Source organism: Amblyomma mixtum, chromosome 4 (assembly GCF_055824585.1).
Source record: "Amblyomma mixtum isolate Tamu chromosome 4, ASM5582458v1, whole genome shotgun sequence".
Classification (NCBI taxonomy): domain Eukaryota; kingdom Metazoa; phylum Arthropoda; class Arachnida; order Ixodida; family Ixodidae; genus Amblyomma; species Amblyomma mixtum.
The window spans coordinates 132,075,755-132,089,691 of NC_143015.1; the positions used below are offsets into that span (position 1 = coordinate 132,075,755).

Below are 13,937 nucleotides of genomic sequence, written 5' to 3' on the forward strand. Positions count from 1 at the left end.
TACCCACCGGTGATACGGTACAAGCTTTCTCCTAGTCTGGTGCTCGGCTTTTCTGGGTTTAAATGCTTAGAAAATGGGTCTTTGACCCCACCTTTAATAGTCGAAAAGCAACTTGTGTGATGGCGCGCTTAGGCCACAGATGCCCTTGTGCTTTACAAATCTATCATTATCATCATCATCATCATGGGTGGAAGTGTCGAAGTGCTGGGGTGCCCGCAGAATGAGACTGCCGTAGCAAACTTGGGCTCAGTTAGGGGCCAGTCCTGCAGGCAGCGCTTTTATAATAGACGTCATACTCCACTTAGGAGTGAATGATTCTACGTACTGTTTGTGTTTTATTAGCACTTAACCTATGTTTTAGTAGTATGTTTTGACAACGAATCTCTTTTCCACTCATGGGTGCGTTTGCAGCCTCTGATAGCCGCCTCCTCCTTTTACGTTTTGTAGAGGATCTTCATCATCATCATCATCATCATCATCATTATCAGCCTGACTACACCCACTGCAGGGCAAAGGACTCTCCCATGTCTCTCCAATTAACCCTGTCCTTCGCCAGCCGCGGCCACTATATTCCCGCAAATTTCTTAATCTCCTCCGCCCACCTAATTTTCTGCCACCCCCTGCTACGCTTGCCTTCTCTTGGAATCCACTCTGTTACCCTTAAGGACCAGCTGTTATCTTGCCTTCGCATTACATGCCCTGCCCAAGCCCACTTCTTCCTCTTGATTTCAACTAGGATATCACTAACGCGCGTTTGTTCGCTCACCCACTCCGCCCGCTTCCGATCCCTTAACGTTACACCTATCATTTTTCTTTCCATAGCTCGCTGCGTTGTCCTTAAGCTGAACCCTCTTTGTTAGCCTCCACGTTTCTGCCCCATAGGTGAATACCGGTAAGATACAGCTGTTGTATACTTTTCTCTTGAGGGATATTGGTAAACTACCATTCATGAGCTGAGAGAACCTGCCATATGCGCTCCACCCCATTCTTATTCTTCTAGTTATTTCCCTCTCATGATCTGGATCAGCTGTCTCTACGCGCCCTAAGTAGGTATATTCTCTTACTACTTCCAGCACCTGGCTACCAATTGCGAAGTGCAGTTCCCTTGCTAGGCTGTTGAACATTACTTTGGTTTTCGGCATGTAAATTTTTAGCCCCACCGTTCTGCTCTGCCTGTCTAATTCATTGGTCATGCTTTGCAGTTCATGTCCTGAGTGACTTAGCAAGGCAATGTCATCAGCGAATCGCAAATTACTTAGGTATTCTCCATTAACTCTTATCCTAAACTGTTCCCATTTCAGGCCCCGGAATACCTCCTGTAAACAAGCAGTGAATAGCATAGGCGAGATCGTGTCTCCCTTCCTGACACCTTTCCTTATTGGAAATTTATTACTGAATTTATGGAGAACTATGGTAGCTATGGAATCGTTATAAATATCTTCCAATATTTTCACATACCACTCTTCTACACCCTGATTCCGCCATGCCTGCATGACTGCTGAGGTTTCTACTGATTCGAATGCTTTCTCGCAATCAATGAACGCTATATATAGGGGCTGGTTATTTTCAAATCAAATCAAATCAAATCAAATCAAATCAAATTTATTCATTTTCATTTAGTACATGAGTTTTCCCGTCCAACCTAAGCACAGCGTGCTTGTTGGTTGTTCAGGCAGTACAGTGAATCACCGAATGTGTACAAAAAATTATGCACAAAACAATAAATTTGAGAACACTAATGCATGCATATTATACAAAAATTATGTATGCATATTGAGCAAATAGGAATGCAACTCGAGAAAAACGAAAACAAACATGAACAGACGTCATCACAACTTGAAATGAGCCATCTAAACAACTGAACAAATCTAAAAATATCTAAACAACTCTAAAATCTGAAGCAAAAGGGAAAGTAGATTATAGCAAAAACAGAGAAAGTAGATTATAACATGTAAGAGGCCATCAGTGATTTATCTGCAAGGATATGCACCATTTTCTTATTGTTTTAGTCATTTTACGTTTTGTTTTGAAATTGTAAAATTCTTCACCAAGTGTATTGAATACCTGTGGCACGTAATATCTCCGTATCTTTTTCCCATAATGCGTGAAGCAGCGCGGCTTAATATAAGCTTCTGTCTTTCTTAAGGCAGCGTTTTTCTTGACGGGTATTTTGAAAGCATTTGTAAAGTAATGACGTGTGAGCACTGTGTAATAAAATAGTTCCCGCATTTCCAGTACACCTAGTATACTGTATTTTTCCTCCTTATCAACCTCCTGCAGCATAGTACCATAAGTTATACTGTTTACAATTCTTTTAATTATGCGATTTATGGATCCCATTTTGTGATCAGAGCAGGTGCCATATAATGTAATGCCGTAGGTTATAATAGATTCAGCTAGTGCCTTGAATATGACGCGCCTTAAGTGCATCGAAGTCTTACCTCTGAGGTTGTACATCATCGCGGACACGGCTCTAAGCCTGTTACATATATACTGCACATGATTAGTCCATGCCATATGCTCATCAAATATTATTCCGAGATATTTTACTGAAGGTTCAAATGGTATGACATTACATGTGCACGAATCACAATGCGAGCCATGTAAAAAAAGTGACTCATTTAGGAGTACTCGCTTGTGCGGGTTTCTAAAACAGAGAAGTTTCGTTTTTTGCTGGTTTAAATAAATTGAGTTTTGAGCAAGCCAGTCTATTACCTTGCATATATCCTGCTGAAAGCTTTTGCTTGCAAAATGAAGATCAGTGAATTCTAGTGCTAGTGCTGTGTCGTCTGCATACTGAAAGATTCTCGACGTTAATTTCAAAAAACCGAGTTCAGAGACGTACATATTGAATAGTAATGGGCCCAGTGTACTTCCTTGTGGAACACCAAATTTGATCGCCCTAAATTCACTGTATTTATCATCAATTCTAACGCACTGTGCTCTGTCTGTGAAATAGCCCTGAAAGAATTGATGAAATCGTCCCCGGAAACCCATGTTTTCTAACTTTTGCAACATTAATGCGTGATCAATAGTGTCAAAGGCTTTCGATAGGTCTAAAAATAGTGCTAATGTAAGATGATTGTTTTCAATGGCGGTGTTAACGTAATCCGAGAATTCTTCTAAGAGCGTAGTTGTGTTCCGGTCCTTTGTAAAGCCGTATTGTGCCGGGTTATTTAAAGAAAACTTCTCGCAAAAAGACTGCATAACTAATCCCACGTGTTTTTCCAAAATATGCGCAATAGCAGATATAATAGAAATCGGTCTGTAGTTTGCGCAGTCATTTCTTTTTCCGCTTTTATACACAGGCCTCACTATCGATATTTTCAATTGTCTGGGCATTATTCCGGTTTCTAATATGCCGTTTAGTATTTTGAGGATCACACCTTTTAATATGTTAAAGTTGCAGTACAGATCGCGCACACGGATCTTATCAAAACCTGGCGGCTTGAACATCTTCATTCTACGTATGATGTTCCACAACTCAGTCTCTGTTAACTCGGGAAGGTACGCTGTTTGTGCGCATGTAAGTATTGGCTTGTATTCTAGACGTTTTGTTCCATGAGCGACGCGCAGCTTATCTGTTGCGTGAATGAATGTGTCGTTAAACAGTTCACACAATGACTGTGTTTCTACCTTCGGAAAGTTTTTTTCGATCGTCTCCTCAATCGTAGACTGTTTGACCCGGCCCATTAAACTGTTTGCTAATTTCCATGTCTTTTTTCCGTCGTTCTTGTTCAGTGCAAACTGCTGGGATAGGTATCTTCTTTTAGCCAGTCGCGTTTTGGCTGTTACAAGATTTCGCAATGTGCGAAATTGCTGTCTAAGTGCAGTGTTTTCAGGGTCCTTCCTACAGTTTTGCCAGGCTTTATCCTTTAAGTAACACAACTCCATAATTTCCTGCGTTATCCAGTGGTTGTCTGGTTTTCTTTGTTTAATTTTGACAGATTTGTATGATGTCGAGTATATTAGGTGCAACTTTGCAAGAAATGTATTATACAAAGTCATGTGATCCAGAGATAACATCGCATCCCAGTATTATTGCGCAGAAATGCGCAGAAATATTCTGCGCATTTCTCTACCACCTGATTGATTGCGTGAATATGGTCCATTGGCGAGTATCCTTTACGATAGCCTGCCTGGTCCTTTGGTTGATTGAAGTCTAAGGTTGTCCTGACCCTATTAGCGATTACCTTAGTAAATACCTTGTAGGCAACAGACAGTAAGCTGATCGGTCTGTAATTCTTCAAGTACTTGGCGTCACCTTTCTTATGAATTAAGGTAATGTTAGCGTTTTTCCAAGCTCTAGGTACGCTCGAGGTCACAAGGCATTGCGTATACAGGGTGGTTAGTTTTTCTTGCACAATCTCTCCTCTGTTCTTCAACAAATCTGCTGTTACTTGATCCTCACCAGCTGCTTTCCCCCTCTGCACTGGTCCCAAGGCTTTCTTTACTTCCTCCTTTGTTACTGGTGGGATGTCCCATTGCTGTGTTCCACTGCCTCTCTAAGTAACATTCTGATTGCAATCGCTACAGTATAGATTTGTGTAAAACTCTTCGGCTACTTGAACTATCTTATCCATATTGCTAATGACATTGCCCTCTTTGTCTCTTATCGCATGCATCTGGTTTTGGATGTTAAACCCCAATAAATAAAAAAAAATACAGTCTTCGCTCGTAAAACCCGCATCAGCGCTAATTTTACCTTCTTCCATTGTTCACCATTCTGCTATTGTGCTTTCCAGAAAACAAAGGATGTTTTGGCACAACTTCAGGCTCCTTCGACTGAGTTCTTCTTTGGCTTTATGCCAAGTTCGCTGAACATCGTCTACGATACCTACCGTGCGTTTTTGCAAGATATCAGCCAGTAAGTAGGACACATGAATCTCTTTTGGCGGCGCTAATGCACGCCTTGCGCACTTGGCAATGTTTAAATGCTGCACAAAGGGTAGTTAAAGGTGCACTATACAGGAATCGGAACTCGTCTTTTTAACGCGAGAACTCGATGTACACTTTCCGAACATTCTTAGAAACTTCGAATTATTGCCCTGTGTGGCCGATTTCCATAATTTAAACTGGATCAAACATCTCGGTTCCCGCCTTTTTTTTTTTAGCTCACCGCAGACGGTAGGAGGAGTCAACCAACCTTTTAGCCAGTGTCGAGGCTGCTTGCCGCTGTGCCGTCGGCGGTGTGATACTTAGCGATCGGCGAAAGCAGAGTACACGCGTTTTTTTATTTCCGTGGGCCTAATTTACACTGTGTAGCCTCTGAATGGATTTATTTATTCACGGAAACCTAAAAAACAAAATAAAACCGATAGCGAAACCGCCAAGCGACTGCCTGAGAAGAACTCCACGCGTTAGTTGACTGCTCCTACCGTCTGCGGTGAGCTAAAAAAAAAAATCGGGAGCCGGGACGTTTAATCCAGTTTAAATTATGGAAATGGCCGCACAAGACTATAATATCTGCTTATACGGCCCTGCCGCGGTGGCTGAGTGGTTACGGCGCTCGGCTGCTGACCCAAAAAACGCGGGTTCGATCCCGGCCACATCGGCCGAATTTCGATGGAGGCGAAATTCTAGAGGCCCGTGTACTGTGCGATGTCAGTGCACGTTAAAGAACCCCAGGCGGTGGAAGTTTCCGGAGCCCTTCACTACGGCGTCTCTCATAGCCTCAGTCGCTTCGGGACGTTGAACCCCATAAACTAAACCAACCTATCTGCTTAATCATGCAACCATTTTAGACTAGCAGTAGCAAAGTTTTTCAGGACAAACAATGCTATGTAGCACACTCCGCCGGAGTTTTGGACAACGCGGGCAAGAGGTGGCTCTGTGAAAAAAGTGCTCCTTGGCGTCAATTATGGGTATAAGTTGCGGCTTCTGTTTACACCGCGGTGACTCAGTGGTTATGGTGCTCGGCTGCTGGCCCGAAAGATGCGGGTTCGATCCCGGCCGCGTCGGTCGAATTTCTATGAAGCCGAAATTCTAAAGGCGCGTGTACTGTGCGATGTCAGTGCACGTTTAAGAACCCCAAGTGGCCGAAGTTTCCGCAGCCCTCCACTGCGGCGTCTCTCATAGCCTGAGTAGCTTTGGGACGTTAAACCTCAGAAAGTAAACCAAACTATCTGCTTAACCATGCAACTATTTCACACTAGCAGTAGGAAAGTTTTTCTGGACAAGCAATGCTGTCTAGCACACTCCGCCAGAGTTCCGGACAAGGCGGGCAATAGGTGGCGTTGCGAAAAAAGTGTTCCTTGGCATCAAATATGGGTAGAAGTTGCGGCTTCTGTTTCCACCAAATTTTGGACCAGGTTACGCATTTGAATTGTTAAATACTTTCTTCGTTTCTCTTCGTTCTTTGCAGACTGGAAATCATACTCATCATCTTGACCATAACCGAAGCAAATCCGACATTGAAGCAGGTGCAGCCGCCTTCTGCCTGGAACCACAGTTGCCTCTTCTTTCCAGAGCAAGCTTCAATGGTTAGCACCTGGCGTCTTCTAGTGGCAGTGATATGAAACAGCAGTGCTTTCGCGACGTATTTAAAAAAAAAAAAGCGATGAACTTTTTTTTTTTAAGGCGAAAGCCTTCAATGCCTCATATTGTTGTCCGTTAACAAAACGTGTCACACGCGTTTAACTGGAGAACGGAATAGATAGAAGAAAACCAATAGTTTCATCAGATAGAGGAGGAAAAATGAATCTAGAAGCCAAGGTTGATGACTGTAGGTTAATTAGTTAATGAATTGTAGGGAAAAATGTCAAAATTGCGTCGAAATAGCGTGGACGTCGCTATAGCCACGGGAATGGTGTGACGTCACATCCACCGAAAGTCGTCACGGCGTAGTGAAAATTGTCACAGAATGGTCGTGAAAACGTCGTACTTGTGTCAAATTAGACGGAGAAATGCGTAATTAAGCATAATTAACACCTAAGATCCCCGAAAGATGTACAATTTGGGTATCGGTATAGCCACGAGAACATTTTGACGTCACATCCACCGGAAGTCGTCACGGCATAGTGTCCTCGGCTTTCGCATCTCAACACTTTAGTTGCCAAAGTATCCACGCAATTTTTTTTGTAGGTCATCACTACAGCATGTCTCGAGTGTACAGTGCTGTAAAAACCTGTTAAAATGCCTTCTCTTAATCGTACAGCTGTCCTTGCTTTTCCTTTTTTTCATGTCGGCGCAGTTGAAGTACCGTTCAAATTCATTTATGAAATATATACTGCAAGAAGTTGATGACAAATTTTATTATTAAGACAACGACAACTTTTACTTGATAAGCGTCGATCTTGGAGAACTGCGTTTCAAGGAAGCAACATCGTTATTTAGAACGCATTAATCGTATGTTTTTTTGCACAAACAGGGACGTGCACTAATAATTGTGGTCTTCTTACGCACATAGAGATTTTCCGAACAACTGACTCATTAGAGCGCCATGGGAATTGCAGGTTACGTCGGCCTGCGGGAATACATGTACAACGGCCTGTTCTCGATATATATGAAAATTCATAATTATGGCTTACTTCTGATCGTTTCCTTTTTTTCGTTTCATACCTCAACAGTGATCTTGATAAGCGATGCACCTTTTAATGGTGCACAGTAGTTACCACGTTTCAGCTCTAAATTTGTCGGCTGGTGCTACGCACGATAGGCACTGGCTTGCGTATTGTGTTCGCTGTGTTTGCTATCTATTAAAAACAGTGGGATCTTTTCTTCACTGCTCCCCACGAAGGGTTGGTGAATAAGAGAGACACCCGTGCCCTTGGCCGAAGTAAATTTGAGGTTGCGTGTTCATTTTAGTGTATTGCCAGGTAATATTTCTACCCTTTCTCAAGTTTTTTTCCGACAGGCGAGCCGAAGACGCTCTTCCTCGGCCAGGGTGCCGCTACAACTTTGTTTTTCATTGTTCAATTTTCTTTTGAAAATGTAATTTTTTTTATTATTTCTTTTCTGTTCGCAGGAGGAGGAAGTGCACTTGATTGCCGACACAGCAAACCCATCTGCTGTGTTCGTCTTAACGCTGAGCCTACGAATGGACCTCTTTCTCGGGGTTGACATGAGTGAGGTGAACCAGACGGGAGTCGGGCTCCGACAAGCGACAGCTGTGAATCGGACCACTGGTCGCTTTGAAACGGTTAGTTATGTTCGCGAAGTTCATATCAATGCTCCTGTCTTTAAAAATTGGCAGTGGCTTAGCTCTGCTATGCCAGGATATACGTAGCGTGAGTTATTGGTATATCTTGGTTAAGCATGTTGTTATTATCTTGGCTTCCTCGCTGTTAAACCTTGAAATTCCGGCACGTGTAACTGTGACTAAATTAAAGACAAGACAATGTGCAGTATCAATTGTGAAGCGTTTATTTATTTGTTATGGTTGCACCTCTTGTTCACCTCGTTGGTGAAGCCACAGGACGTCGACGTTGGTGAAGCCATAGGCCGTCGGCATTCGTTGTGTTATTGGCGTTGGCGCTGACAACTTTTTACACTCCGATCATTTGAAGGAAAGGAAGTGGGCATAACGGCTCCATGGGTAAGTGGACGCCTGAATCGTGCTTATAGGTACATGGGGTCATGACAGAGAGATGTCGGCTGTAGGCATTGACAAAGTTGGGCCAGAAACGCGGCGCTGGAGCCATAGGCCGTCGGCGTTCATTGTGTTCTTTGCCGTTGGCGTTTTTCCTCCATGGAACACGGCGAGCGCGCGCGGCGAGGCACGCCAGATGTGCGTAGTGACGTCACTTGCACCTCGCGCATGCGCAGTATGGTCGAGCAAGAGAGCACACGAAGCGGCGAGACTGTGGCAAATGTAGCTCACGCTACAAAAGTAAAGAAAACAGTTCAGGACAGCACCATCCGCGCCCCCTCCCACCCACACCACCTGAGCACGCTCAGTGCGAAGGCTCGCCCAGACTGCGCAGTGAAGTCATCCGGTAGAGGATGCTCGCTGAGATGTCGCCCTAATCGGTTGCGACGTACTACGAGCAGATATTTTTTTAAATTATTCGCGAATTATAGGGTGCGCACAGAGCTTCTATATTTGACTCGAATATTCACAAATACTACCTCCACAGATCATAGAACAAATCCAACATACACTTACAGCCCTCTCCTCACCATCTGACTCCCCACTCCTCAAAAAGAAAAAGCCCAGTGGCCGTCTTCAGAGCCACAACCTCGAGGACACATCAGACTATGCACACCCCCCTTCCATAGCTTTCTCCAGTGGAAATGCCGATGCATGCGCACGGCACGTACACCCCTTTCCCAACATCTCCTCACCCTTCCCCACCCGCCCTCTGGTCTCCTACTCCAGGAAACCAGAGGAGAACGCAACCTCCCGGGATACAGAGTGATTCATGCGAGTTCTACGGATCGAACACCACTTGTCTCGACATATATCCGAAGAGACCTCAAATTCTCAGTCCTCCAAATTCCTGATATACTCACACAGCATCTAGTTGCCATCGAACTCTTCCTCGTACCTACATCCCTTCCCACCATTCTCGTTAACTTCTATAACCCCCCCCCCCCAAACAACATTCCCTCCTGCCCCACCTTTTGGGGCTACAGAGCCGTGGGGCTACAGAGCCACGCACAAAGCAGGACGCTTACTTCACAATCACATATACTCTGGACACTAATCCTTGCTGAATGACTTTTTACGCCCCACTAGGCAGGGTTCCTTCTATCACAGAGACACCACACCCGACCTGACCTTCGCTCTACACATTCCACATATTACTTGGCACAATACTGACACATACCTACTAAGTGACCATTCCATCCTTGTTATCAATATACCCATAAAACACCTCCGACGCAGGGCGAAGGTGCGACACACTTCGTGGTGAGACTTTCGCCGGGTCTTACCCCCCCCCCCCCCCCCCCCGTCTCACCCCTCCGACTACACTTCATGGGTCGCTGATCTAAGAAACACCCAGTCGCGGGCCACACGTGAAATTTCCAATCCTACCCCCCGTGACAATCCTGATCCTCACCTTCTACGAATGTGGAAGCGGAGCTACACAGCCACGCAACACACAGCTTCGCGACAGAATACAAGCACTCCGCAACAACATTATCTCCTACTGCAAGACACTCGACACCGAACACTGGACACGAACATGCGACCGCTTAGACGGAACTTTACATCAAAAATCATCATGGTACCTTCTCCGCTCCCTTGTCGGACCTCAAACTCATCCCACACTCACTCTCGAACGCCTCTTCGCCTCCCATACCCCAACAGAGGCTTTCACTAACCTCCAACAACTTTATTTCCCACCCTCACAATCATCTTTAAACTCACTATATCATGGCCCAGCCCTTCCCGCACTAGACGTTCCCTTCACGCACACAGAACTTGACACAGCACTCACACGTTGTAACACACACTCTGCCCCCGTGCAGGTAAAATCACATACACAACTCTCAAGAACCTTCCTCCCGAAGCCCAAACATTTCTTCTTACTGTCATCAACGACGCCTGGACTTCTGGCACCCTGCCAGTGGACTGGACATCGTCCCTGGTCTCATTCATACCGAAACCCAATAAACCCTCCACCATCGATAATATCCGTCCTATTTCCCTTACCTACTGAGCGGGCAGCCTCATGGAGCACATGGTGCTTCACTTCCCATCTACAGGCCACCGACTATCTCCCCCCGACCCCCATTGGCTTTCGCCGAGCACTATCCACCCAAGACCTTTTCCTTCTCCTTCAACAAACCTTCTTTAACACAAATGCTCCAGACGCTGCGCAGGTCAAAGCCTTAGTAACAGTTGACATACGCAAGGCTTTCGACTACATATCACACGACCACATCCTCACCATACTAGCTGACACGCAGTGCGAACACAACATGTACACGTACATAAGAGTTTTCCTCTCCCACCGCTCCGCTCGTATCCGCTATCTCGACAAACTGTGTCACCCCATTCCACTCACTCGTGGCACTCCACAGGGTGCTGTCCTCTCTCCCATTCTATATAACCTAGGCATGGTCTCGCTCGCCCGGGCCTTAGCCGATACTGCCGACCTTAATTTCCTCTTCTATGCAGACGATCTCATCTTGTGGGTCACCACTGGCTCACCGGGAGAAGTCCAAACTACACTCCAACAGGAACTTAACACCATTTCCGCACACCTCTCCCAAGCGGGCCTGCAACCCGCTCCGAAGAAATCTGAACTTCTACTCGTAACACGCAGTAAATATCAACGTACGATGAACCCCTCCATCTCCCTCACCCTAGCCGGACAACGCATCCCCCGTGTCGACTCTTATCGCATCCTGGGTATGTCACTGATCTCCAACACTTTCACCACCTCTGCCATCAATCAGTCCATACGCACATGCCTATCAATCACACACTTACTCCGCCGCGTAGTTTTAAAACATGCCGGCTTCTCCGAGACACACGCCAGCCGCCTTGCTCAAGCTCTGGCCGTGAACAAATTCCTGTACTACATACCTTACTGCCCCCTTACAAGTACACAACACGACAAGCTAACCCGAGCCCTCAATACACTATATAAAGCAACTCTAGGGCTCCCCCATCAGGCTTCTACAGACACCCTGTACAGAACAGGCCTTTTCCATCCCCTTCCAGCCCTCCTTAACCTGCACCGAGAGAGACAAATCATCCGCCTGTCCAGTTAATCAGCTGGGCGGTGGATACTATCACAGACTCCCTACGCCCCCATCTCTTTCCCAGACCCACCGCAGTCTCCGATCTACCCCCTTAACCTCCGCCTCGCACCCATTCCACGCAACATGTCCGTTCACACACACGCAGGCCGCCGCCAGGCATACGCATACAACCACAAGCCACCCTTGGACGCTGCGGCGGTGGCCTACACAAACGCCTGTCTCACGGAAACCGCGGGCTCCACAGCAGCCTTCTTCCTCCACCCTTGCCTCTGTACAACCAGCACTCACACAACCGGTCCATACACCTCCCCACCCTCCACGCAGAAATACATGCGATCGCCGATGCCATCACATACTTTGCCACCCTACCCCTCGCCCCCCAATACGTTGTCTATACAGACTCGCAGGCAGCTCTGCGTGCCTTCCATGAAAGAGCCCTCCCTTTCCCTACCCGATCGGCCTTAAATTCCGCCCTCTTAGCATTAAGCCCACGACCGGTGACCCTTCGGTGGATCCCTGGTCACATGGGCATCCCCGGCAATGAGCTGGCTCACCAGCTTGCCTGCGAAACTGTACACCTGGCGCCGGGGATCCCATGGACGAGCCCACCGACGGAGCAGGCGGTCAGGGCTTACAGACACACTGTCGACGAATACTACACGCAGAAAAAATTGAACTTAGCTGATTTACCGCCACCATACCCATACTTATTTATCCGTGAAGCTCGCATTTCTCGCCAAATACAGTTTAATCTCCTACGTACACCAGCCAAACTTTATCTGTACCGGCACACCTCAGTGCCCAAATTGTCCACACACCTACGCAGACATGGAACACTGCCTTACACAGTGCCACGCAGCCTTCCAGTCCCCAGCCTATCCTTTCCCGCCACCCCCACCGTGGCCCATGTGGCTTGCCTCCCGGGACCTGAACCTGCAACGCGCCCTCGTCACCTTGGTCCGGTACCTATCGAACGCCTAACATTAAGGCTGTTAATAAAAAGTGTCACACCATCCCCACCACCACAGATCTGTTGCATTGGAATATGACCATAAAAATCATTCCAGGATCAAGGAGTACAGCCAAGCACACGACTCCAGCCCCAGTGGCCTGATTGGTGCACATGTTCGTTCCCTCCAAGCGTATTTCAGCTCTGCTTCCCAACGGCACCGCTACACCTGACAGTCGTCTCTCGCGTGACAATACTAAAAATTAGGAGGGCGTACATGACCCTACGTGTAGAATTTGTGTCGGAGCCAGCATCGCTTGTTTAAATAAAAAAATTGCTGCCCTATGTTCACAGTACCAACGTACTCCTGGAAAATCATCCGAGTACATATAGGTCGTTAGACCGCATACGAACGATTGCCCTGTCAGCATTGATGCGGAATCCTAGTGACTTCCTTCTGCAGGGCATAGCTTGCTTGCCTTCCAGAAATCCGAATCTCCTGCCACGTAATGCAGACAAATGAGCTGAAAAAATTACAGCCCCTTATAATGAGTGTACGTCGAGTGATGAACGCTAGTCGTATCGCAATCTATTGAGCAAATATGATGACGCCGTTCATGACTGCTGCTGACGCTGAACAAACAAGGATAGATAGAGAGCCTACAAACGTTCCAGCTAAAGTTCAGATGAGATGGTATGTGCACTCTGGGTTTACCAGTCAGGGTCGAATTCGGCTGCCCAATTTTGTCTTCACCGGAGGGTGGAGACGATGGTGAAAGATTGTGCCACCAAGCCAGCAGCTCTGTACGCATTTGTTTCATTTTTCTATTGTCCGCGTAATGGCTGATGCCAACGAGGTGTCGATGATATTCACACCGGAGATGTGGAGAAGCGGGTAAGAGTAGGATTGTACAGAGTCCTCCACTCTTAGCACGGACGCGCGTGCGCGTGGCCGGTTTCTTTAGAGGGCCACTCAGTGCGACAGAGCCACTCATCGCAGCAAAGTGGCGCAGCAGAAGATGGACCGGGATGTGGTACTTCGAGTCATCAGCAACTTCCCTTCTACGCGCGGCTTTGTCGGTCGTAGTGGCCGTCCAAAGTGAACGGCCATGCGCTCGCGTGTTTGCATTAGGAGAGGCCGACCAGGTCCATCAAGCGTTTTATACCTACTCCTACGGATTCCTGAGTTTTGGGGAAAGCTATCCCCAGAGGCGTCGGTCTGAGCTTGTCCAAGCCGATCAATAATGCGCAGACTCACGAGAGGGTCATCGCTCAAGGGAGCTGCTATAGAGTTAAATATGCCGTCGAAAGATAGCGGCATATGGACTCA

General features: G+C 46.7%; 1 protein-coding gene across 1 annotated transcript in view; it reads left to right on the top strand.

Annotated features, from left to right (window-relative positions):
* LOC149348246 (uncharacterized) overlaps nucleotides 1-13,937 on the top strand; it is a 28,372-nt gene that overhangs the window by 11,061 nt on the left and 3,374 nt on the right. The window contains exons 5-7 of the mRNA XM_089541708.1: nucleotides 4,746-4,867; nucleotides 6,365-6,482; nucleotides 7,967-8,140. Of these exons, the coding sequence (XP_089397834.1) occupies nucleotides 4,746-4,867; nucleotides 6,365-6,482; nucleotides 7,967-8,140 (414 nt within the window). The remainder of the gene's footprint in view (nucleotides 1-4,745; nucleotides 4,868-6,364; nucleotides 6,483-7,966; nucleotides 8,141-13,937) is intronic.